At 46.3% G+C, this 26,410-nt stretch overlaps 1 protein-coding gene across 1 annotated transcript in view; it reads left to right on the top strand.

Annotated features, from left to right (window-relative positions):
• LOC129711208 (tyrosine-protein kinase JAK2-like) overlaps positions 1-26,410 on the top strand; it is a 47,171-nt gene that overhangs the window by 3,515 nt on the left and 17,246 nt on the right. Inside the window, exons 2-11 of the mRNA XM_055658682.1 lie at positions 12,535-12,752; positions 14,039-14,162; positions 15,703-15,820; positions 16,405-16,550; positions 19,027-19,324; positions 20,485-20,607; positions 21,591-21,748; positions 22,223-22,334; positions 23,535-23,715; positions 25,051-25,175. Of these exons, the coding sequence (XP_055514657.1) occupies positions 12,560-12,752; positions 14,039-14,162; positions 15,703-15,820; positions 16,405-16,550; positions 19,027-19,324; positions 20,485-20,607; positions 21,591-21,748; positions 22,223-22,334; positions 23,535-23,715; positions 25,051-25,175 (1,578 nt within the window). The 5' untranslated portion in view covers positions 12,535-12,559. The remainder of the gene's footprint in view (positions 1-12,534; positions 12,753-14,038; positions 14,163-15,702; positions 15,821-16,404; positions 16,551-19,026; positions 19,325-20,484; positions 20,608-21,590; positions 21,749-22,222; positions 22,335-23,534; positions 23,716-25,050; positions 25,176-26,410) is intronic.

Consider the following 26,410-nt stretch of genomic DNA (forward strand, 5'->3'; position numbering starts at 1 on the left):
TTCGACAGAGGCCTGCTCATGTGCTAGCTTGTTCTACTTTCTACAGTCTAGAGTTAGTGGAGACATTTTGGCCCATTGTATTTCATTTATTCCCAAGATGTTAGTGTCACAGGCGGGTTGGTTAGTAAGTTTGCAGATGACATCAAGGTTTGCGGGGCCGTGAACTATGAGGATATAGATCATCTACGGAAATGGGCAGAGAAATGGCGGATGGAGTTTAAACTGAGCAAGTGTGAGGTGCTGCACTATGGGAGATCAAATGAAAGGGAACAAAATTATTAAATTATTGCAATGACCCTTAACAGCATTGATATGCAGAAGGATATTGGGGTCTAAGCCCATAACTCCCTAAAAGTGGAAACACAAATGTATAGCGTGGTAAAGAAGGATATATTGTGAGCAATTTTTGTCCCATATCTAAAGAAGGATATGTTGGCTTTGGAGAGAGTCCAGAAGAGATTTACGAGAATGATCCAGGGGACAATTGGGGTGAGGTATAAGGAGCGTTTGAAGGCTATGGGCTGGTAATCACAGGAGTTTAGAAGAATGAAGGTAGATTTCATTGAAACCTACAGGATAATGAAAAGTCTAGATGGAGTGGATGTGGAAAGGCTGTTTCCAATAATGGGAGAGTCTAGAACCAGAGGGCACATCCTCAGAATAAATGGATGTGCCTTCAAAATGGAGATCTGGAGAAATTTCTTTAGCCAGAGGAAGGTAATTCTGTGGAATTCATTTGCCACAGACAGCTGTGAACCCCAAGACAGGTATTTTTAAGGTGGAGACTGAATGGTTCTTGATTGAGAAGGCCGTCAAAGGTTACGGGGAGAAGGTAGGAGAATGTGGTTGAAAGGGAAAAGTAGATCAGCCATGACTGAATGGCAGATGGGTTGAATGGCCTAATTCTGTTCCTATGGCTTAAAGTCTTGTGCTTGCTTTCACAGGTCACGGTATTGAATATAAGAGTCATGAAGTCATGATGCTGCTTCATGGGACTGGTTAGGCTGTGTTTCAATTAATGTGTGCAGTTCTGGTCACCTCATTACAGGAAGGATGTGGAGGCTTCGTAAAAGGTGCGGAGGATGTTTACCAGCATGATGTCTGGATTAGTGGGTATTAGCTGTAGGGAGAGGATGGACCGACACATTGTTTGCCCTGGAGCACTAATAGCTGCGGGGAGACCTGTGAGAAGTATAATAAAATTATGAGAGATGTAGATTGGGTAGCCAGTCAGAATCATTTTCCCAGATGGGAAAATTAAATACTAGAGGACATAGTTTTAAGTTGAGAGGGGCAAAGTTGAAAGAAGAGGTGGGAGGGGCGATGTTTTTATACAGGAGGTGGTGAGCGCCTGGAATGTGCTGCCAGGTTGGTAGTTGAAGCAGGTAATTTAGTAGCATTTAATAGTCTTTTGGATAGGCATATGTATATGCAGGGAATGGATGACATGTTCATGTCTTCTCTGGAAAAGCAAACATCTCAACACAGTCAGTAGTAAAAGTGCCCAACAAGCTGGCATCCAACTGGCAGAGACCTTGCGGGCTCAGACATGACATGACTAGTAAATGAAGGACACATGCCCAGGAGATGCAGGTTGTGAGGGGTGGGGGAGGAAGGATGGAGTGGAGAACAGGAGCCCCACACTTTCAGGGGTGCTTGAAGGTTATATGAAAACCTTCAACACTGACAATGACAAGAGAGCGAACAGCGTTGTGGGACATCGGAGGACATGACACCATGGTTTCAGCAGCCCCATGGTGGTACCAGTGCAGTAAACAAGGCCACTGTAGGTCATCTGACATCATTAGGCATTTGCATGACCAGATCAGCAATTGTGACAGGGACAAGGAGAAATACAGGGAATGATGTGGAATTCCCTGCCTCAGAGGCAGGTTCTCTGGATGCTTTCAAGAGAGAGCTAGATAGGGCTCTTAAAAATAGCAGAGTCAGGGGATATGGGGAGAAGGCAGGAACGGGGTACTGATTTGGGATGATCAGCCACGATCACATTGAATGGCGGTGCTGGCTCGAAGGGCCAAATGGCCTACTCCTGCACCTATTGTCTATTGTCTATTGATGTCACCCCACCAGAAGTCTTAAAACTGCATCCCCATCATCTACACTAACTCCATCACCAGCTTGCTCTTCTGAGTTGAAAGGGAAATCGGCAGATCATGGTTTCTATGCATCTGTTGCCCCTGGTGAAAGGCATGGCAGTGTGGGGTGGTGATGACAAATCTTTACTCATGTAGTTCCAGTTAAATTAGGGCCAGATTCAGTAAGTCAGGCAGCAGAATACCCCTGATGATCTAAACATTACTGCTCATGCAAACAGTCTGGTGCACAATGGACTGAGTTAGACACCAAGAGTTTGGGAGGTCTAATCCCAATGACTGGAACTTTCAAGGTTGGCCCGACAGGTGACTGAAGTCAGCAGGGAATTACAATGGAAGTCCGAGTGTTTCCCGAGCCCCTTCGGTGAAGGAATCTGCTGCTTCTGCACTCTGGATCAACTCAGGATTGTTGCCTCCACTGGCCTATAGGAGATAAAGTCTTGGAGATGAGTATTTGTCCAGGAAGAGACGGCCTCTTTTTCAGTTAACGCTGGAGTTGAAAGTGAGGCAGAGGCCCAGAGGCAGCATCCTTGGACTCCGCGGGAACAGCAGTTAGTGGAATATCGCGAAAACTGAGAGGAAATCTGAAACTAGTCATCGTATTGGAACTGCAGTGGGATGTCAGTTCTTTGCGCCAAAATCTTGACCCTTAGGGATTGGTTCCTTGGTTCCCTCTAGTGTCTGAACATGAGTGCAGTCTCTCCTGGGGTCCTGACTTGTGGGGGCCCGTTCCCGTGGTCCTGTCTCCTGTAGGTACAATCCTGGGGCCCAGTCCTGTAGACCTGCCTCCTGTAGACCTGGCTCCTGTTGTATCGACTCATGTAGGTCTAACTACTGTGGTCCCGAATCCTGGTGGACCTGATTCCTATAGACCTGACTCCTGGGATTCAATTTCCTGTGGCCTTGAATCCTGGACATTCGATCCTGTGGATCTGACTCCTGTTGTCTCGACTCATGTGTGGTGGACACCTATGGCCTGAATCCCGGTGGTCTGATCCTCTAGTCCCTTCTCTTGTGATCTTGTCTCCTGTTGTTGACCTGACTCCTGTTGTCTCATCTCCTGCGGCTCCATCTTCTGTGGGTCAGATCCTGTGGTCCTGTCTCCAGTGGCCCTGAACCCTGTGGTCCCATCTTCTGTGGTCCCATCTCCTGAGGCCCTGACTGCTGTAAGGTGTGATCCTGGGGTCGGGTCCTGTGGGCGTTCCAGTACCCAGTTCTGGATGGCAGATGCTGCTCGGAGTGGAATCATACCAGCCTCAGTTTTGTACTGTCACCCTGTTTGGCGTGACTGACTGAAGGAACCTCCACCAGCAGGAGGCTGTGCATCAGACAGATAGTACACCACTGAAGCACTGTCTGCAGTTGCATCACGTACCCAGTGCACACCAGCCAAGGAATCTGTCATTGAACTGAAGTGGCTGTTTATTGTGGGATCCGCGGCAGGTTCAGCCATTACACTGCACAATCCCGTAGTGGGATTACATTCGGTGATGATGAAATCAGATGAATAGAGGTTGAGGCAACTGCAAATGTTTGATTTCCACAGCTGCTGCTCAATGTGTGTGGGCATTTATGACCCATACTATAACTTAATATTTCAGGGAAATCCAAAATGAGGCAAGTTCCTATTTATTGTGAAAGGAGGTTTCCAGGAGATGGTGCACATGTTCTAGTAAGGCAGTGTTGTGCTGGGAACTTCAGAGGACATCTGAATTTCCCCTGAAAAGGGGATTAATAAAGTATTTATTATAATTATTATTATTATTAACTGTGCTTCCTGGTTTAACACGAACTGTTTCACAAGATGCTCAGTTACACACAGAGCCAGGCACAGTGGAATGCTGCTGACAAATAGAGGTCAGCTTATTTGTGGACATAAGGAAGTGAAGATACTGCTTTACAAACACAGGAAACAAAGTGCTGGAGTAACTCAGCGGATAATAGAAACATAGAAACATAGAAATTAGGTGCAGGAGTAGGCCATTCGGCCCTTCGAGCCTGCACCGCCATTTAATATGATCATGGCTGATCATCCAACTCAGTATCCCGTACCTGCCTTCTCTCCATACCCTCTGATCCCCTTGGCCACAAGGGCCACATCTAACTCCCTCTTAAATATAGCCAATGAACTGGCCTCAACTACCCTCTGTGGCAGAGAGTTCCAGAGATTCACCACTCTCTGTGTGAAAAAAGATCTCCTCATCTCGGTTTTAAAGGATTTCCCCCTTATCCTTAAGCTGTGACCCCTTGTCCTGGACTTCCCCAACATCGGGAACAATCTTCCTGCATCTAGCCTGTCCAACCCCTTAAGAATGTTGTAAGTTTCTATAAGATCCCCTCTCAATCTCCTAACTACTAGAGAGTATAAACCAAGTCTATCCAGTCTTTCTTCATTAGACAGTCCTGACATCCCAGGAATCAGTCTGGTGAACCTTCTCTGCACTCCCTCTATGGCAATAATGTCCTTCCTCAGATTTGGAGACCAAAAACTGCACGCAATACTCCAGGTGTAGTCTCACCAAGACCCTATACAACTGCAGTAGAACCTCCCTGCTCCTATACTCAAATCCTCTTGCTATGAAAGCCAACATGCCATTCGCTTTCTTTACTGCCTGCTGCACCTGCATGCCTACCTTCAATAACTGGTGTACCATGACACCCAGGTCTCGCTGCATCTCCCCCTTTCCCAATCGGCCACCGTTTAGATAATAATCTGCTTTCCCGTTTTTGCCACCAAAATGGATAACCTCACATTTATCCACATTAAACTGCATCTGCCAAACATTTGCCCACTCACCCAGCCTATCCAAGTCACCTTGCAGTCTCCTAGCATCCTCCTCACACCTAACACTGCCCCCCAGCTTAGTGTCATCCGCAAACTTGGAGATATTGCCTTCAATTCCCTCATCCAGATCATTAATATATATTGTAAATAGCTGGGGTCCCAGTACTGAGCCTTGCAGTACCCCACTAGTCACTGCCTGCCATTGTGAAAAGGACCCGTTTACTCCTACTCTTTGCTTCCTGTTTGCCAGACAGTTCTCTATCCACATCAATACTGAACCCCCAATGCCATGTGCTTTAAGTTTGTATACTAATCTCTGGCAGCATAAGGCAGCATCTCTAGAGAACATGGATGGGTGACGCCTTCCCCACAGCCAACAACAGACCATGGTGGGCTCCACCTCTCCTTGAACATCTTTGCTGGCTTTGATTTGTCCCTTCATTCATTTGTTCTATGTAGCTCTTCAGATCTCTAGTTTCCCTCTCCAGAGCATCTTGCTTCCTGATGTCAGGTTGCTACTCGTTGACTATGACTAGGCCTTCAACTCCATCATATCGAATAAACTCAACTCTAATCATTTAGACCTTCGGCTTGAGATCTCTATCTGCAACTGGCTTCTGGAATTCCATAATTGCATAATTATGAAAGGTTTAGATTGGATAGTCTGTAAGAAACTCTTAATGGAGAGGGAGGTACAGGATACTGAGTTGGATGATCAGCCATGATGATATTGAATGGCGGTGCAGATGGCCTACTCCTGCACCTATTTTCTATGTTTCTATGTTTCTTCCGCAAATCCAAGTCTGTCGAGACTCTACTTTTAGCTAATTCATTGTCTGTGAATGTCTTGCCTTGTGAAAGGTGCTGTGGTACTGAGAATCCGACAGAAAAACTAGTTCACATTTGGAGTTTGGTGGAGTTTGGTGGAATTGTGAGAGAGGAGGAAGAGACATTCCTTGGGGGGAGGTGGGGAGGGTGCAGGATGGAGACACTATCACCCAGCAGATGGGCCAAGATACATTGTTCACTACATTCTGTTGAACAAACATCAACTAGGCAGCATCAGTGAAGGCAACAGAGAGGGAATGTTCATCAACAAAACAAAAGGCTGGAGGAACTCAATGGGTCAGGCAGCGTCTATGGATGGAATTCATTCCCTCCTGACCCACTGAGATTCTCCATCCTTTTGTTGTTTGCTTCAGATACCAGCATCTTGTGTCTGCAATCCTGGGGTTAGTCATCCTGGTTCATATGTTAGTCATCCTATTCTGTGGTCTGTCCTTGATCTGTGCCCCGATCCAGGAAGTGAGAAACACGTACGCGGAGCTGGGACAGGCAGGGCCGGGAAGGAACGAGGGCAGCCCGAGTTTGCTGCTATTGTTTCATTCTTGTAAATGACTGCAGGATCAAGAAGTATTAAGGAAGTTGCTGGAGCGAGCAGCTGCCCTGGAGATCACGGAATCTCAGCAAACACAGATGGTTGCAGATTCCGTGTGAAAGAAAACTCAACATTCTTCAAATTAATAACCTCAAAACTGACAGTAATTCTATTACCAGCATTTACTGGTGAGTTTCGACCTGGAATCCACTAGGCCCTGACGTTGATGCTTCGGAGAATGGAGAGTGGTGAGCTGATGGCAAATGAGGAGGCTGAGGGGGTGAGGGAGGCAGGGGGGCAGAGGGAGGCTGTGGGGAAGTGATGGGGCGAGGAGGCTGAGGGAAGCAGAGGGAGGATGAAGGGAGCTGATGGGAGCTGAGGGGAGTTGAGGGAAACCGAGAAGAGATGAGGGTAGCTGAGGAAAGTGGAGGGGAATGAAGGGGAGCGGAGGGGAGCTGAGAGGAGGGGAGCTGAGAGGAGGGGAAGATGAAGCACAGCTACGGGATGTACCGGTGATTCTGGGCCACCAGGAACTGTGACGTTGTGTGGCCGTGTATTTCATCAGTGTGACGGGAGCGCTGGGTACGCTGGCGCGAGTTTCATCACCTGAGTTTTCCATCACCTACACGGCACAAGCCCGGAGCGAGCTGGAACACTGGCCCTTCATCATCACTGGCCCTGAATCCTGGAGCTCTGTCTGTGAGTACCTGGGAGAAAGTTCACCAGATAGACAGCAGCTGAACACCACCTTCAGTGGGGCTTAGGGAGGGGGCAAGAATGCCCCTGACCATAAAAGGCAAAAAGGCAAAAAGAAGATTCTTCATTTTTGGAATTACAATTTCCAGAGGATGTGTAAGAAGAAACAGCAGATGCCGGTTTACATCGAAGATAAACACAAAATGCTGGAGTAACTTCAGACTGAAGAAGGATCTTGACCCGAAACATCACCCATTCCTTCTATCCAGGGATGCCACTGAGTTGCTCCAGCAATTTGTGTCTATCTTCGGTGTAAACCAGTATCTGTTGCTCCTTAGACACAAAATGCTGGATTGATTTAGCGGGTCAGGCAGCATCTCTGGTGGAGAGGAATATGTAACATTTCGGGTCGAGACCCTTCTTCATACCCTGGTTTAACCACTCCATTGTGTATGCAAAGCACTGGAATGTTCATGGTCTATTCATGTATCTGAAACAAAACAGAGTTTTGGCCACTGTTGTTTTGGGTGACAGCAATTTTGCATTACTCTTTTTTTCCACCATTGTGAGTGATGGTAAAAGCCTATTTCAACAGGTCCAAGTGACTGAGCAGCAAAGGCAGCGTGCACTTCTGGTAAACAAGGCGTTCTATTTCCTGCAACATCCGAAGTGGCTGGCTCTGACATCATTTCACACAAGCCACAACACACGCAAGGCGAACAGTAACTCACCACACCCACATCAAAAGTGGCCTATCACAGCGAGAACAAGAAATGTAAAGTCCAAACATTACTAAGTGTGAAGCAACAATTTGTCACTGAGTTTGTGGTGGGGGGAGGGTGAGGGGTGAGGGTTGAGAGGTGAGCAATCCTTCACCAAGTGAACATCACCCAGCCCCGCTGAAGTGGCCAAAACATCGAGTCAACTGTTACATTTCCACAGATGTTGGCTGAATTGCTACGTGTTATATTTTTAGTTCAGTATTGCAGTAAGATTGCTGATAGACCAGTCACTTAACCAGGCAAATTCAAGAGCCGATCTAATGATGGATTTCCTGTGATGAATGACTCCATGAAACCAACAACTCAACTCCGGACTGTGATGGAATGCTTTGCATTTGTGCAATTTCAACGATTCTCATGAAGCTCAAGAAGCAGCACCCAGGGGAGAGCAGCATATTTGAATGGCACCTAACTCTCCAGCCCAAACACATCGTACCTCCGTCACTAGCACACTGATGCCCTTCCACCATATGTCCTGCAGTTATTTGTCTCCGCAATTCTGCCAGGAACTCACAGATCCATGACTTCTGCTGTAAAGGACAAGGACAGTAGGCCTATGGGTGCTCCACCTATGTCCTCTTGTTATTGAAATCCTACTATGGAGAAAGAGATTCGGGCTGTCTTCATCCTATCTATGCCCCTTATAATGTTACTAGATTAAGTGGGACCCATTGGGTCCCTGTCACACAGGAGGCTTGGTCCCCCAGTGCAATATTCCACCACTCACCCATAGCCCCCAACTGCACAGGCGCAGCTCATTTCCCTCATCCCTCGCACTCTCTCCACCTGCTCCACCCTCCCACTTCTTTCCCCTCTCCTCTTCCCCTCTCCCAATCCCTCCCTGACCTCTCCCTCCCTCGCCTTTACCCTAGCATCAGTCACTCACTCCCTCCATAACTCCTCTCCCCTCCCTCCTACCCTCCTCTCCCTGTATCCCCTCTCCTCCCCACTCTTCCTCCCCAGAATCTCGAGGTTGCTGCTCCTCTCACTTCCTGCATGCCCCGGAGGAGCATCAGCTGTCAGCGCCCTCAGAGCCAGGCCTCGGTTTGGCCCGGAAGCACCAGCAGCTACGGCCGCGCCGGCGGGAGGGCGGGAGCTCGGAGAAAAGACGGGGGAAGAGCCATGGGGAGAGGGGGGTATCACGGGGGAGGGGGCAGGAGCCAGTGAGGGGGACCAGAGGGGAAAGGGGTGGAGCTGCGGGGCGTTGCAATGGCAGTGCGTTTGGGATTCACAGCGGGCACGGAATGCTCTCCTCCGCTGGGATCAGACTCTCCGCTTTCTGTTTGGCGGCATTGTCGCGCTGTTCGGCTGCTGCTGGGGGCGGGGCTGCTGGCGGCGGGGCTGCTTCGGGACTCTCCGAAAGTCCGGTTGGAAACCTCCGCCGGCCTTCCTCATCTATAGTAAAGATGCGATGGCGCAGGAAGGGGCGTACTGTCCCGGGGAGTGACAGGAGCGTCAGAGGATGATAGATGTTTATAAAATGTTGAATTATATGGATAGGGTAGATAGTCAGTGTCTTTTTCCCAGGATGGAAATATCAAATACTATGATCGGCATAATGGTGCATAGTAGGAGTTGCTGCCTTGCAGCGCCAGAGACCTGGGTTTGATCCTGATTACGGGTGCTCTCTGTACAGAGATTGTATGTTCTCCCTGTGGCCTCATGGGTTTTCTCTGGGTGCTCTGGTTTCCTCCCTCAAGACATGCAAGTTTGTAGGTTAATTGGCTTCTGTAAATTGCACCTAGTGTGTTGTACGCAAAACTGAGATAATTTAGAACTAGTGTACAGTTCTCCAGCATTTTTGTCTTCCTTCGCTCCATAGATGCTGCCTCACCCGCTGAGTTTCTCCAGCATTTTTGTCTACCTTCTATTTTCCAGCATCTGCAGTTCCTTCTTAAACAAATAGAGTAGAGTTGATCGTTTGTCAACACAGATTTGGTGGGCCAAAGGCCCTGTTTCTGCACGGGAGCTCTAAACTACAAACTAGACGGCACAGCTTTAAAGTGAGAGGAAAAGTTTAATGGGGATGTGCAGGCCAAGTGAGTGGTGGGTGCTGGAATGCGCTACCAGAGGAAGTGGTGAAAGCCGATATGACAGCAACATGCATACGATGTTAGGCATCTGTATAAACAGGCCAGGAAATGCAAATAAAGGCCATGTCACATCATGTATTGTCCTGCTGCTGACTGGTTAGCACACAACAAAAGCTTTTCCTGTATACAAGACAATAAAGATTCAAGATTCAAGAGAGTTTATTGTCATGTGTCCCAGATAGGCCAATGAAATTCTTGCTTTGCTTCAGCACAACATAATATAGTTGGCATAAATAAATACAGAACAGATCAGTGTGACCATATACTATTGAATATATTGAAACACACATAAATAATCAGATAAAGTGCAATGGGCTATTAATGTTCAGAGTTTTGTTTGAGTTGAGTTTAATAGCCTGATGGCTGTGGGGAAGTAGCTATTCCTGAACTTGGATGTTGCAGATTTCAGGCTCCTGTACCTTATACCTGAAGGCAGCGGGGACATGAGTGAGTGGCCAGGATGGTGTGGATCCTTGATGATGCTGGCAGCCTTTTTGAGGCAGCGACTGCGATAGTTCCCCTCGATGGTAGGGAGGTCAGAGCCGATGATGGACTAGGCAGTGTTTACTACTTTTTGCAGTCTTTTCCGCTCCTGGCCGCTCAAGTTGCTGAACCAAGCCACGATGCAACTAGTCAGCATCCTCTTTACTGTGCACCTGTAGAAGTTCGAGAGAGTCCGCCTTGACATACCGACTCTCCGTAATCTTCTCAGGAAGTGGAGGCGTTGATGTGCTTTCTTTATCATTGCATCAGTGTTCTCGGACCAGGAGTGATCTTCAGAGATATGCTCGCTCAGGTATTTGAAGCTCTTGACCCTCTCCAACATCGACCCGTTGATATAAACGGGACTATGGGTCCCCATCCTACCCCTTCCAAAGTCCACAATCAATTCCTTGGTTTTGCTGGTGTTGAGAGCCAGGTTATTGAGCTGGCATCATAACCATAATGTAAACTAAACTAAACTAAACTAAACTAAACTAAACTTTGCCTTAAAATTGTTGTTTTGAGGCACTTCTGCTCCATTGTTAATGGCCAAACAGAAATTCACTGCCAGAAGTGGTGATGGAGGCAAATATGATAGAGCCCTTTAGAAAGGCACATGATTTTCAGGGAATGGAATCCCTTGGCATCATATTGTAGACCAAAGGGCCTGTTCCTTAGCTGCACTGTTCTATGTTCTATTCCTTCAATTGTCCTGATTCCTGAAATAATCTCCCCTGAACCCTTCAACCTCTCTCGCCTCCAAGACAGAGCGTATAATCACCTCTCCTGATGTCTCTAAAAGTGATGGTGGCGTCAAATGTTGTTGTGAAAACCTCCAGTGAAATACCTTGAGATAACATCGCAGTGACGGCACTGTAACATGCATGCAGTTGGTGTGTGCTTGTGTGTTGAAACCTAAATTTAGAGGAAACTAGACCAAGTGCAGACCCGTTGGGTCTGCTCCCCCAACGCAGCCGTTCCCTACCCGTAGCCCCCACAGGAGACGTGGTCCTCCAACTCAAGCCGTTCAGGACTCAGCAGTGCGGCTGTTTTTAAATGGCGTCTTTGAGGCGAGATCCAGGTAATCACAAAGAAACCGTGTAAACTCCACAAAGGCAGAGACACAAGAGTCTGCAGATACTCGACTCTCCTGATGCAGGGTTTTGATGTGAATCGGCGATCATTCCTTTCCATTAACAAATGTTGCTTGAACGTCTGAGTTCATTGGCTTTGCACAAATAAAACTGTGGGCAGAATTCTCCCCGGAGTTGCTGGAGTCGTGAGGCAGTGACTGTGCCAGTGAAACCATGGTAATCAGTGATAAGACTGATTCAGAATATAGAAACAAGGAACTGCAGATGGCAGTTTACGAAAAAAAAAGAAAGACACAAAATGCTGGAGTAAAGGGGCTGTTCCATTTGGGCGACCTAATTGGCGAGTTTAGAAGAGTTTGAAAAAATATCATGCTGAAGACTTCCTTCGACTGTGTAGAAGACTTGCTTCGAACAGCTACTACTAGCTACGACTGGCTTTGGGAAATTGGACATCGAATAGTGGAGAGTGAAGACGACCTCCTTCGATCTCCTTCGACCTCCCTTCGACTATGATGAAGACTATCTACAACTACCTCTACAACTACCTTCGACTATCCTCGATTACCTACGACTAACATGCCGACCTACTACGAGCTACTACGACTAAACCTACGAGTTAAAAAAGTATCGATTTTTTCCACGGCGACATGTTGAAAAATACGCCGCGACCTAGCTGAGGCCTCGAGTACACGGGGACTACTCTCGAGCATGAAGGAGAGTTACAAAGACCTCCTATGACCCTGTGTCGACCATGCTGCGAGTATGAGGGCAAACGCGCCAGAACTCGCGGATTAGGTCGCCCAAGTGGGACAGCCCCTTAACTCAACGGGTCAGGCAGCTTCCCTGGCAAAAATGGATTGGGTTGAACCCGTCTTTGGACTGATCTAAATGTCTAATAGTTTAAATTGATTCACAATGGCAGATACAGATTATAATTAATTCTGCTGGAGTATTGCCACATGTGGGTTTGGAGATTGTATAGGGCATGTCTACAAAGTTAGAGCTATGAATGGGATACATTTAGATCGCTCCCATGTAGTTTGTGGGCACTGGGACACAGACATTGAGGTCACAAAGTTAAATAAAACATTTTTCTTATCTTTCTTCAGCTGAAAGGAAACATCTTCTTTCAAGATGCCGGCACTGCAAAGCCTGGGGAAAGTGCATGCTGTTGAGGGTACGGCTTGTGAGCAGCCGGCATCGGAAGGGCCCGGCCTGAGGGTCTATCTTTACTACGGCACCGCGGAGCATGGCGCAACCTCCCTGGAGTTCAGCGCTGGGCGATACACAGCCGAGGAGCTCTGCATCTCTGCAGCACAGGCCAGCGGTAAGGTTCATGCCCATGTTTGTAGATATCTAGTCATTAGACTGGCATGTTTTGGTGCAATGTGTCATTCAATTTCAATGAAAAGCTAGGAACAATTGGAAGACTAGAGCAATTCTGCACTTCCCCCTGTAAATCCTCTGGCACTATCACACAAAAAACCAGGACGCGTGCAGGTTGCATCCAGTTATAGAGACCACTCTCTCACAGGTAATGCAAGCCACAGGCTTGATAACACAGCTTCATGGCCCAGTTTCAATCCTGACCTCTGGTGCTGTCAATGTGGAGTTTGCACGTTCTTTCACTGACCACTAGAGTTTCCCCTGGGTGCTCCGGGTTTCTCATGCATTCCATCATCATTCAGGTTAATAGGTTAATTAGCTGCCGTAAATTGGCCCTAGGTCAATGAGTGATAGAATTGAGTCAACGTGTAGGTGAGTGATAGAATTTGTGGGTATTCAGGAGAAGGCGGAGAGAATTAAAAAGCATTAGCATAATTGGTGTCTGGGCGGTTGGTATGGACTCAATGAAATGAAGGGCCTGTTTTAATTCTGTCTGATTGTACGCCTCATGCTGAAGCAGAACTCGTTCATGAGCTCGCTTCAGGTAACCTTTCCTGAGTCTAACACCAGCCCAGTCCCCTTTAGATGCTATAATTTGTGATTCCCTTTGTCACATCCGAGTATCACATAACTCCTGCCCAAACTCCTCCCCTCCCCAGGACAAATCTACTCACGGAAAGTTTCTCCAATCCCAACACCATCCGACAACCAGTGATCCCACCCATTGCCCACCCTGACCATGTCTGGTGATCGAACTCTCCTTACACTGGCCCGCTCATCCGCAGAAGCTGCCTGCATCACAACCCTGCTTAATGGCTCCGCAACGGTCAGATGGAAAGAAGGATGGTAACTTAATGGTTAAATGATTAGAGAGAATTATTGACTGGGAGACTTTTCAAAAATCACCAGGGCAGCTGGAAAATTTATTTTCTAATCACAAAATAATCTGGAATAAAAATATTATTTCAGCAATTGTGACCATAAAATATACCTCATACTGGTTACCCAGTGGAGCAAGGAATAGAGAAGTATTATTAATTCACAAGGAAATAATATTCACCACAATGACCACAACATTGAAAAAACAAACTGACATTCTACACATAGATTCCTCGAATAAACTAATCTGCAATCCCATTTTGAATGTTATTTACAAAACTATTGGATTGTTCCAGTGCCCAGTTCTCTGTGTCCGACTCTGATAGATGAATGTGTCTGTATCCCCAGGGATCCTGCCGGTCTACAGCAGTCTCTTTGCCCTCGCAACTGAAGACATCAAGGTGTGGTTTCCTCCGAGCCACATCTTCCAGGTCGATGGGTGCACACGACAGCTCCTTCGTTATCGCCTCAGGTAAGTCGTGGTGTGCTGCATTCACGGTGAGGGCACTGATGATCAGGAGACTGCGGGCAATAGCCAAAGCAGTACGCAGTGTACCTTAAGAGCCATGGATTGCAGGTCAAATGCTCAAGATGGGGTCAGTGGTCTTTGACCAGAGATGGTCTTTCTTAAATGGCATGGACACACTGGGCTAAATGTCCTTTTCCTGCAGAATGGCTCTTGCATGCATGCTCAATTTAGTTTAGTTAAGTTTAGTTTAGGGGTTAAGGAAAGAGCGTTCACGTCGCGGCCCTGTTTCCACCAATCTTTCCAACACTACGCACAAGATGCACAAGAAGCGCAAGATGTCATAGAAACATAGAAAATAGGTGCAGGCGTTTGCCATTCGGCCCTTTGAGCCTGCACCACCATTCAATATGATCATGGCTGATCAATGCATGCAAATGCTGAGAAGTGTGTTCAGCTCAGGCTGAACAATTTCTAATCTTGTGATGTGGACTCGATAAGAAGTTTAGTTTAAAGATACAGCACGGAAATAGGCCCTTCGACCCACCGAGTCCACGTCGACCAGCGATCACTGCACAATAGTGTACTATCCTACACATACTAGGGACAAATTACAATTTAACCAAGCCAATTAGCCTTCAAACCTGTACGTCTTTGGAGTATGGGAGGCTCCGGAGAAAACCCACGCAGGCCAGGGGAAGTCCATACAGCCAGCACCTGCAGTTAGGATCAAACCGGGTCTCTGCTGCTGTAAGGGAGCAACTCTACTGCTGCGCCACCATGCTGCCCAATCTCAACCATGTTGGATGTGTTCATACCATCGCAAAGGGCTAAGTTATTTATTTTTCACGATAACAAAAGTGTTGGTTGTGACAAGAAAACTGCCCACATACTTCAGCAATGATATAATCTTGTCTGGTGCTGCTGTCACACAGAGGAACATGAAAGATAAACAAACTCTTAAAAACTTGCAGCAGAAGGAGAGTTTTCTCATGTTAGGTTTTTTTCCTTGTGACTTCATTCATTCTTTCTCTCTGCCCTTTGACCCTCTGCCTTTTGACCCTCTGCCTGCAGAAACAGCTTCTCTCTGCCCTCTCTGTCCTTCATGATTTTAAACATTTCTATAAGAGGATTCCACACACAGCAATCCCACAAAAGTTTTGGGATTACGCTCATTCAGTCCATCAGTCCTTCTCAAATCAGTCACAACAGTTTGCTCTGATAAGATGTAACACACAATTTAGTATTGAAGACATGGCGATCTCTGTTAACAACCATCTTATTTAAACAGTCTGTAAAGGGGCACTAACAAGATCACAAGACAACTATCGCTCATGGGAGATAGACACAAAAAGCTGGAGTAACTCAACGGGTCAGGCAGCATCTCGGGAGAAAAGGAACAGGTGACATTTCGGGTTGAGAAACTTCCACAGACTCTGAAAAATCTGCAGTCCCTTCCCACACATTTTATTGCACAAGGCTCTGAGTTCTGTCTTGGCTATCACAGTTACAATGATACCCATTCTTGTTTTATCTGCTTGCCTAGATTTTTCTTCCCGAATTGGTTTGGCCAAGGCAGCAAGAAATCTTATCGTTATGGTCTTACAAAGGAATGTGCTGGCACTGTTTTGGATTACTCAGTCATAGACTATCTCTTTGCTCAGGTAATTATGAATTTGTAACAGCTGTCGCAATGTGAATATTTGAAGGCAGTCATTTTACTGTTTGCAAAATGTAACCATGGCTGAACCTTATACTCTGCACAACATTCCAAACTGAAGTCACTTTAGGTTCGGTCAAATATCACTGAAGTGTTGAAGAAATTAGAAAAACGACACAAAGTGCCGGAGAAACTCGGCGGGTCAGGCAGCATCTCTGGGTAATGTGGATAGGCGATGTTTAGGGTCGACACCCTTCTTCAGACTGATTGTAGGGGGAGAAGAAAGCTTGAAAAGGGGCGAGACAGGACCTGCATATCTGGAAATTGGTCAACGAGGCAAGGGGTTTTTTTTTTTAGATAGGCAGATGGTTAGAACAAAGGCCAGATATAAGAAAGGAAGGTGTGAGACGGGTTTGAAGAGTTGCAAAGCATAAAGCCAGAGTGAGGAAAGTGGTAAGTGGAGGTGGGGGGGTGGGGAGATGAGGGGAAATTGGATCAACGAGAGCAGGCAGTCGAGTCCATGCCAGTACCCGGGCCACTGCATCCGCTCGTCATTGATCATGGTTGTTTCCTGTGCCTCCTCCGCAGGCACGCTTCGACTTTGTCACTGGGCTCATTAAGGTCCCGTTGGACCTACAGATGCAGGAGGAATGTTTGGGGATGGCGGTACTGGACATAATGCGGATATCAAAGGAGAGGAAATGGAGTCTGCAACAGATCTGTGACCACATCAGGTGAGACATGGCGACCTCAGCCTCACTCTCCCTCCCGTAAACAGCACTCGCACACTGAGGCAAGGGCAGCAACTGGATGTCTATCTGAGCAAGAAATTACTTGCGGGAGGTGCTGTCAGAGTGAGCTGGAACTGGGCCAAGAGGAGGTTCACAACCCCATCTGCACCAGCATGCCTCAGGCTACCAGCATGTATCAGACTGAATGGCCTCATCCCTTCCCACCTTGGATGTGAACCTTTTCCAACATCTCGCTCTGAGAATGCCGCCGTTACACAAATTCCATATGTTATCCCACTTTTGTATCCACTCCCTACACACTAGGGGCAATTTACAGGGGTCAATTAACTTATAAACCCACACGCATTTGGCTTTAATCCCTAGAGCAGAGGGGACTGAAGGGAGATCTTACAGAGGTGCATAAAATCATGAAGGGAATAGATGAATGTACAGAGTCTTTTAACTTGAGTACAAGAATCAAAAACCCGACGCCATAGGTTTAAGGTAACATTTGGACAAGTACATAGATAACAAACATTCAGAGGGACATGGACCAAATGTGGGCAAATGGAACGAGTCTAGATGGAGCATTTTAGTCAGCATAGGCAAAGGGCCATTTCTATGCTGCATGATTCTATAATTCTATCGAGTAATCTAACTGGTCAGATTAATAACACAATGTGTTGTCACTTCTTTGGAGCACATTCCGACTGCCAAGCAATTTCCAGACAGAAGGAGCCAATTTGGACAAGGTCCTTGTGAGAATGTCCCAGGAATGACAGGAACATAGAGAGGAAACATTTGTGGTGACATTTGAACATATGCAAACTCCGCACAGACAGCACCGAGGTCAGGACTGAACTCGTAGAACAACTAGGGTTGGGGGGGGGGGGGGGGGGGGGGGGGGGGGATGAGAGGGGAAAAGAAAGCAGGAGTTACTTGAAATGAGATGTGGGTTGCAAGCTGCCCAAGCCTATTTCTGCAGCTCTGTAAGCTCCCACAAACAAGGAGAGGACATCCGGATAAATATAAACGAATATTGACCTCAGGATAGGAGAGTTGCTCCGCATTGCTTCGAAAGAGTGGAAAGGGCTAACATCTCATCTATATGATCCTCAGACGGTGCGCACTCCCTCTGTATGCCACTCCAGGGGTAGGCTTTGGTGCTCAGAGGTGAGGTGTGGGACCTGAATCCATAGACAGCCGATGTGCCTGGAATTCCTTGTCCTGAGCACCAAGGCCAGCTCCCACCATCCTTTAAGACGTGCTGTGAATTTTCTCCTCTGCAAAGCTGATTACAGTGTCCCTTCCCTGACAATTACAATAACAAGACCAAAGAGGAAGAATAAGTTGTTGATGTCACTTTGTGAGTTTGAACCACTATATGCAGTAAAGGGAAGTAACTTTGTAAAGTAACTTTGTTAGACTTTACTTTGGACTTTAGAGATACAGAGGCTGTTCGGCCCACTGAGTCTGCGTCGGCCCATGATCATCCCGTTTCCTCTCTAGTTTCCCGCAATGTCCTCGGATATATCTGATCAGACCCTGGAGATTTGTCTACCTTCATACACGACAGTACCTTCAGTACTTCTTCGACGGTAACACTGATAATCTGACGGGTGGATGAGATAGGGTAGAATAGTTTAAAAGATGTTTAATAAATCATAAAATTGTACATCACAGAAACAAGTCCTTTCAGCCCATCTCATCCATGTCAACCACAATGTCTATTTACGGACATCCCATTTGGCCTCATTAACCACTTATCCCTCTACATCTTTCCAATCCAAATTTCTGTCTCAAGGTCTTTTAACCCTGTAAATGTCTATGTGAACCAACTTCTTTGGCAGCTCGTTGCAGACATTCATCATCCTCTGCATGAAAACTTACCCCTCAGATCTTCTTTAAATGACTCCCCTCGCATCCTAAATCTATGCCCTCTCACCCGACCTTGGAAAAAGATTCTTATTCATTTTCATGTCCATGCCCCTCATCATTTTACTAACCTCTACGGCCGGCTCTCAACTTCCTACATTCTAGTGGCATGGTTGGCAAGGACAAGGTGGGCAGAAATGTAGAAACAAGGAAATGCAGATGCTGGTGTACAAAAATAGACACAAAATGCTGTGTAACTCAGTGGGTTAGTCAGCATCTATGGAGAACATGGATAGGCGATGTTTCAGAATGGGATGCTTCTTCAGACCAGTCAAGGTGAAGTGCAGACCAGTCTGAAGAAGGGGCCCGACTTGAAATGTACCTATCCATGCACTTCAGAGATGCTGCCTGGCCCGCTGAGTTATTTCAGCACTTTGAGTCTTTTTCTGTAGGCAGGATGGGCCCAATCCTAAAGGAGGGTCCATCAGGACCCTCCATCAGGAGGTCCATCAGGACTTCCATCAGGAGGGTCATAAAACCTCTAACTCTGAAACATTGGTGTCTAAATCCCAACCTAACCAAATCATTCTTGTTCCATTTAAAGTTACAAGTCCTGCATTCCAGCATCTCTCCGTCAACAGATCCAGCAGCATAACTTCCTGACAAGAAAGAGGATCAGAAGGAATTTTTACAAATTTCTGAAGAAGATGAGCCACTGTGACACCGACCTCAGGTGTCTGAAGCTGAAATATCTCCTGGACATGGAAAACCTGGAACCAATGCCCAGTCAGGAGGTCTTTCGTGTGAAAGATCAATCACGGGAACATCAAGCCAACCAGGCATACAAATTCATCTGTGTCTCCGGGGAGCATGGAGTTCAGTGGAGCACAAAAGAAGACGAGGTTTGTTTACTTTCTGTATCATTTTGGCCTTTTGGCATTTTGGGAAAGGAGCTTCTGCATTTAGTTAAACCTAGGCAAATTGCACCACGATCATCCAGTCCTTCGAAGGTACACAAAAATGCTGGAGAAACTCAGCGGGTGCAGCAGCATCTATGGAGCGAAGGAAATAGGCAACGTTTCAGTCTGACAACCCTCTTTCCTACCATCAAGCCAATTTTGAATCCAATACTCTCACATGTGATCCAACCTTACGTACTGGTCCAACACGTCTCTACCTCAGTGAATGAAAGAACATTTGACCCATCGTCGTGATGCCAGTTCACTTGAAGTTCTATTAAATGGTTACCTGTAAATGAACATTTCCACTTCAAAACTTCTTCTGAATCTGTTTCCACTGTTCTTTCAGGAAATACATTCCAGATAATAGCAGTTTACTTTGTAAAAAATACATTTCCACATCACCAGCACACTGCTACTCAGCATTTTTCCTACTGATTATTCTTAATCTGTCAGTACTAATCTTCCTGCCAGGGGAGTTTTTTACTTTATGAAAGGCGTTCATAGTTTTGAGCCTTTTCATTAACTACTTTCTAAGGAGCAGCCCACTTGCCCGTCTGCCCAGATGTTAATGCCCTCAGCTTGGAGGGCATTAACTACTCTGGAAAATCTCTGACCACTCTTCATGGCATGATGTTCTCTCTGAGGTGGGCCACATACAGATGGATTCAAGACTCCAGCAAAGGTCTAATTGTGGATATTCACCACCCAATGGTTCTTTTCCTGCCCTCTCTATTCGGTGTTCCGAAGACATTGTCCATTTGTGACTCCCCGGTCTACATTTCCATCTCCACCAACCACTCACCTTTTTACACGCTTTCTACTGCAACAGGAGATGAAACAAGTGACATTCGGTGGCCCTGTAGGATGTTTAGAACCAAGCATTCTAAAGGCACAAACAATAGATGGGGTGCTTGGCTGAGATTTGATCGAGGATTTAACAATAGACAATAGGTGCAGGAGTAGGCCATTTGGCCCTTCAAGCAAGATGTCATCAGTAGTAGTACCCTCAACACAATTGTTATCATCAGTTCGAATTAATGCTCAACCTGAATTGAGAATGTAAAGATCCTCTCTCTTTGATGTACCTCATTTTTTTTTAGCAATGGCAGCCCTTCTGTGACTTCCCAGATATTGTTGACATCACTCTCAAGCAAGCGAGCCGAGATAACGTCTTAGAAGAAAGTCGAATTGTCACACTTACTAAACAAGACAACAAAGTTTTGGTAAGTTTAATTAAAAATGACTATTTACAAAGCCAGTGGAAAGCTCTAGACTGAGGAGAGCTTTAAGTCGATGACCAAGCCAATGAATTAATTTTGGAAGGAGCAGTGAATGTCTATATTGGTTTTTGTAACTTGCACTCCTGGGAATTGGAATGTCCTGGGTGTAGGTCCAAACCCAATGGATTAGATGACAAAAGTCCAGACTAGTTCTTGTTCTGCCAGGTGATGTTAAAGATGTCATTGTGCTATTTGAACAGCAACAAAATCTCCTTACCCCTCAGTTTGCAGAACTAAACCACTTGGCACAGCTGATAGGATTTTAAACTGACTGCCCTGTTTCCAACAGTGACCCTATTTAAATGACTTCACTGCAGAGCAGAAGACTTGCAATGTAAACACCATCATTGAAATATTTCTTTCTTATTAATGTACATTTATAACATCTAATTGTTTGTATAGGTATATTAAGCTTTTGACAAATGTGCAACATTCCCTTACAGACCCCAAAAACTGCCTATGATCAGATGAACCTGGTCTGAAATCAGGCCCTGATATATGTGACAGACTGCTGACAACAAAAAGCTGATCTGGGTCCAATTTCACAGAGTCGGTAGTTTGCCCAACACAGATTTGAAGGACAAGCTCAAACAAACATGGTTTGGTTTAGCTACAAAAAAGTAAATGGCTTTCACTGGTAGGGTTGGTGATTAGACCGTGCGATTAAACCAGAGGCGGCAAGATTGGGAAGTCAAATGCAAGAGGAAAGAATACAGCAACTGGCAAGACCCTTGGGAGCAATGATGTACATGGGATCTTGCGATGTAGGTCCATAGCTCCCCAAAAGTGAAACAATAATATTTAAAAGATAATCGGACAGGTACATGGATAGAACAGGTTTGGAGGGTTTGGGGCAAATGCAGGCAAATGGAACTTGCTTCGATGGTGCACCTTGGTCACGTTACCTGATGATTTCTACTTTTCAGGAGGCAGAGTTTCCCAGCCTGAGAGAGGCTCTCTCTTTCCTCGCACTTATTGATGGATACTACAGACTAACGGCTGATGCTCACCATTACTTCTGCAAAGAAGTGGCACCGCCAAAGCTGCTGGAACACCTTGAGGACCATTGTCATGGGCCTATCATGTAAGTTCTAGGAATTAGAGGATCTAGTTTCCTTTGCTAGATTCCAGACCCAAAAGAGTCAGCATTCTTCTTCAGTTTTTTGTCTTCTATCACTGCATGATCCTGCTCTGAAAGAACAAATTAACCCCTTACTTTCTGCTGGATGACTTATCAAGAGTACGTTACAGTGATTGGGGAAATGGCTTCCAGTGAGGAAAAATTATCCTTGTTCACACATGCTGAATAGGAAATACTGAGATGACAACATTGTATTCTCCTCTGAAATTCAGTTCTGTTGAAGACAATGGATCCAAATTCTTGGAGTTCTGCTTGAGCCATCACATGGTGCTGATGTGGAGGAGGTGGTTCCAGCCAATGTCTCAGCACTGTAATGCCTTTCTCTCGCCTTGCTAAGGAACGTCTCTAAGTTCTTTCTGCAAGGGTCAGTGCAATTATTTGGCTTGTCTTCTCATTTTTTTTTCCTTCCTTTTTCAGCTCTGACTTTGCCATGTCCAAGATAAAGAAGCAAGGAAACAGGAAAGGGCTTTACATCCTGCGCTGTAGCCCCAAGGATTTTGACAAGTATTTCCTCACAGTTTGTGTTGAAGTAAGTTGACGGGATAACTTGAGGGAAATGATTTGTATTTCCTAATGAGTGCCCTTGCTTAACCCACTGTAGCCTCCGCACGATATGGACTTTCTCGCAAGAAACTCGACTCTAAAGTTTGGGCGAGTGTTTGGCCACTGTGGTAGCCACGATGGCTGAGTGAGATGCACAGAAAGCTCTTGGTCTGATCGGCATGCACTAGGCATGGAGATGCATCCAGGGTCAAATATTTTTAGCCGGTGAAGTCAATAGTTACTCAGCAATGAGAAAGCCCTCGTGAGGTTCCCGTTAAAATGATCTCCAATCAACAATGCTGATCTGCTGTGGTCTCGGCCTCGGTGGTGAAAGCATCACGTTCCATTCCACTGGATTCCATCAGTGTAGTCTCATGTTTACCTTCAGAAGCCACTTTCTCATTAATGCTCCCTCGATTCCAAACCCATCTCTGGGAGAACGTCTGATGGAGAGCAAACACTTCCTCAGCACGTGACCTCCCTAACGTTCTTCCTGCCCTTATAGCGGCCCCTGCTTCCGTCGGCCATGAGATTGACTGGTGGAGCAACACAAGCAAAGTATGAATCCCGAGATAACAAATGACCATCGTGCAGCGTGGCATGAGATGAATCATTTCACCACCGCAAGGCCCGTTACCACGAGCCACAACTTTGAGTGGCCCTTTCAGTTTGGAGGTGTGGAGGCCAGTGAGCTCCAGCCAAGCACATTCACCAGATCCAATGGGCTCAGCCGCCTCTCTGATGGCAGTGGCTGCCTCACCTCTGCACTAGGAACTAGGTTAATGGCTTCAAATGATAATCCTTTCCAACATCTGTACTGTGGTAACATTGGAGTAACGTCAGGTTCTTGGGATCTCCCCTGGGCCAGGGGGTGACCTGTATAAGAGAGCTGGGGGGCCTCTCGCTGTAAGGACAACAGTATTCTTGCAGGGAGGTTTGCTGGTGCTACTCCGGAGGGCGTGACGTATTGAGGAAGTGTGTGGGTGTCAGAATGAAGGTTCAGTGGGTGGGGAGGAAGAACAGATACAGGAAAGGAAGTATGAGAGGGTCGGTAAGTATAATTGCATTTTTTTGTTAACGTAAGCTATCTCGAAGGGAAGATGGAAGAGTCCTTAAATTCAGTCTTCCTCCTATCCTTCAATCACCAAATTGCAATGGCTTTGATAATGTTTTTCATTTGGTGCAGACGGAATTCGGGAAGGATTACAAGGACTGCCTGATTATCAAGGGCAAGAGCTACTCTCTGGCTGGGGTCCCACGGCACTTTGAGAGTATGAAGAGTCTGCTGAATTACTATCGGACCACAGGCCTTGTGTCAGAGGGTGTCAGAATGGAGCTCAGCATCTGCTGCCCACCCAGACTCAAAGGTAAAGGGGCTTCTGACCCTCTCACTCTCACAGCCCTGCCTTCACCTCACCTCATGCCTCCCTGTGGGGGATGTAACAAAGGGCAATGCTCCTGTAAAGTGCCTTGTGGAGTGGGAGGTGGGGGGGAGGTCTCCATTCTAAAGAGACTGCTGACCTATTAGTATTTGTTCACCACTGGTAAAGGAGACATCTCCAGGGGTCGGTCCCACAATCCTGCAGCAGGAACAAAGAGATGCACTGGATTTTGGGATGCATTTCTCCCCCCCCCGGGAGAGAGGTTGGAATAGTATCAGAATTATTTACCTTTACACTTCGCCCCTGCTTCCTAATGCCCCTGTCCCACTTAGGAAACCTGAACTGAAACCTCTGGAGACTTTGCGCCCCACTCAAGGCTTTTGTGCGGTTTCCGGAGGTTGCAGGTGGTTTCCGGAGGTTGCAGGTAGTGGAAGCAGGTGGGGAGAATGACAAAAACCTCCGGTAACCTCCGGGAACCACACGGAAACCTTGGGTGGGGCGCAAAGTCTCCAAAGGTTTCCGTTCTGTGGGACAGGGGCATAAGGGACAGAGTGCTAATCTGGGTGAATGGGGATTTGTGTAGGCGGGCAAGACGGCCAGCATGGACATGGTGGGATGGTCTTGGAATCATGTTCAACACAAGCATTGTGGGCCAAAGGGCTTGTTCCTGTGATGTACTGTTCTATGTTCTATGTTCTCCACTCTTTCTCCATTGTAAAAGTAGATTACAAATACGCAATAGGACCTTGCCCATCTCCTGCAGCTCCACACAGATTATTGCTTTGTGGTTTGTGAGGGACCCTATTTTCTCTCTCTCTAGTTACCCTCTTTTCCCAACAGTATGAGCATTGAAATCTCCAATTTTAGGTACCCCTAGCTAATTCCCACCTCTTTTCTACTCCAATTGACTTGAGGAAGTTCCTGTCTAATACCATCAAAGTTGGCCTTGCCCCAATTCAGTGCTCCTGTCTTTCTGTCCACTGATCTTTCTTCCATCTTCTTTCATACCAACTTCCAGCCTTCCACCTGAATCAGTCCTGCATTAGATCATGTCCCCCTAGCAATCTAGCTTAAACCCACCAGTGTAGCAATACATGCCTTGCCAGTATGTTGCAAGATTTGAACAATGTTGTTTGGTTTCTCGATTCCTCACAACAATGATGGAGATTTCCATCAGAACATGATCAATAACCTGGCAAAGGGAGTGTGAATGAGATCCAAGCAGGTCTTGTAGTGGGCGGTTCCTGTACTGGCTTTCCTTACCTCCTGTTGTAACCCCTTTGCCGCATCCAGTCCTGGTCATTTTACTCTCACCTGCAGAAAAGTCCAACTTGATCATCGTCCGCAATAACTGGTCCTCGGATCTCCTTGCCTCCCCTGCGATGCAACGAAGAAATGTCCATCAGATGATGTTCCACAAAGTAAAGAAGGAGGAGCTGATCTGGGTGAGTCTCCTGAATTGCAATAAGTGCTTAATTCAAAGAAAAATAAACCTATTCTGACATCAGAGATCTGAAATCTAAACAGAAAATGATGGAAAAAGCTGAATTTAAATACTTCAAATAGCCAGCCTTTCCCACTAGTGTCAGAACGGCCCCGTTCTGATGTTTCTCTCTCTACAGATGCTGTCTGACCTGCGGAGTATTTCCAAGTTTCTATTTTTTTTATCAGTTTTTCAGCAGTTGCGGTGTTCTGCATTTTCTTTCCTTCTTTTCGGTTCTCATTCATCCCCTCTAGTTACACCTCCGCGCAGACACCACACAAGATCAGGATCGAACCTGGGTCTTGGTGCAGTGAGGCAGCAGCTCTAACAGCTGTACCACTGTGCTGCCCCTGGTGAAATCATTTCCAACGTAACCTCTTCACAAATGCTGCCTGGCCTCATGAAGATCAGGATGCGTAAACATTTACCTTCAGCAAATGAGACCAAGGACGAGAAAGGCTTTACTGACATGGTTGTTTTGTTGCCACTTAAAATGCTGTTTTGTTGAGACTTCAAATATCACAGAGCTTGAGACAGAATTTATTGCATTTCTAAGGGACTGGGATAGCAGTGGAAGGTTTGAGAGACAGACAACAATGTCATTCCTGGGACATTCTCACAAGGACCTTGTCCAAATTGGCTCCTTCTGTCTGGAAATTGCTTGGCAATCGGAATGTGCTCCAAAGAAGTGACAACACATTGTGTTATTAATCTGACCAGTTAGATTACTCGATAGAATTATAGAATCATGCAGCATAGAAATGGCCCTTTGATAAGATGACTAAAATGCCCCATCTAGACCCGTTCCATTTGCCCACATTTGGTCCATGTCCCTCTGAATGTTTGTTATCTATGTACTTGTCCAAATGTTACCTTAAACCTATGGCGTCGGGTTTTTGATTCTTGTACTCAAGTTAAAAGACTCTGTACATTCATCTATTCCCTTCATGATTTTATGCACCTCTGTAAGATCACCCTTCAGTCCCCTCTGCTCTAGGGATTAAAGTCCTAACCTGCCCAACCTCTCCCTATAGCTCAAGTCTTTGAGTCCTGACAAAAGCCTTTTAAATCTTCATTGCACTTTTTCCAATTTAATTACATCCTTGTGAGCAAAACTGAACACAATACTCCAAATGCTCGGGCAATACTCCAAATGCTCGGGCATGTACTCGGGCGACTTTTCCCGCCCGAGTTGCG

Source organism: Leucoraja erinacea, chromosome 29 (genome assembly GCF_028641065.1).
Source record: "Leucoraja erinacea ecotype New England chromosome 29, Leri_hhj_1, whole genome shotgun sequence".
Taxonomy (NCBI): domain Eukaryota; kingdom Metazoa; phylum Chordata; class Chondrichthyes; order Rajiformes; family Rajidae; genus Leucoraja; species Leucoraja erinaceus.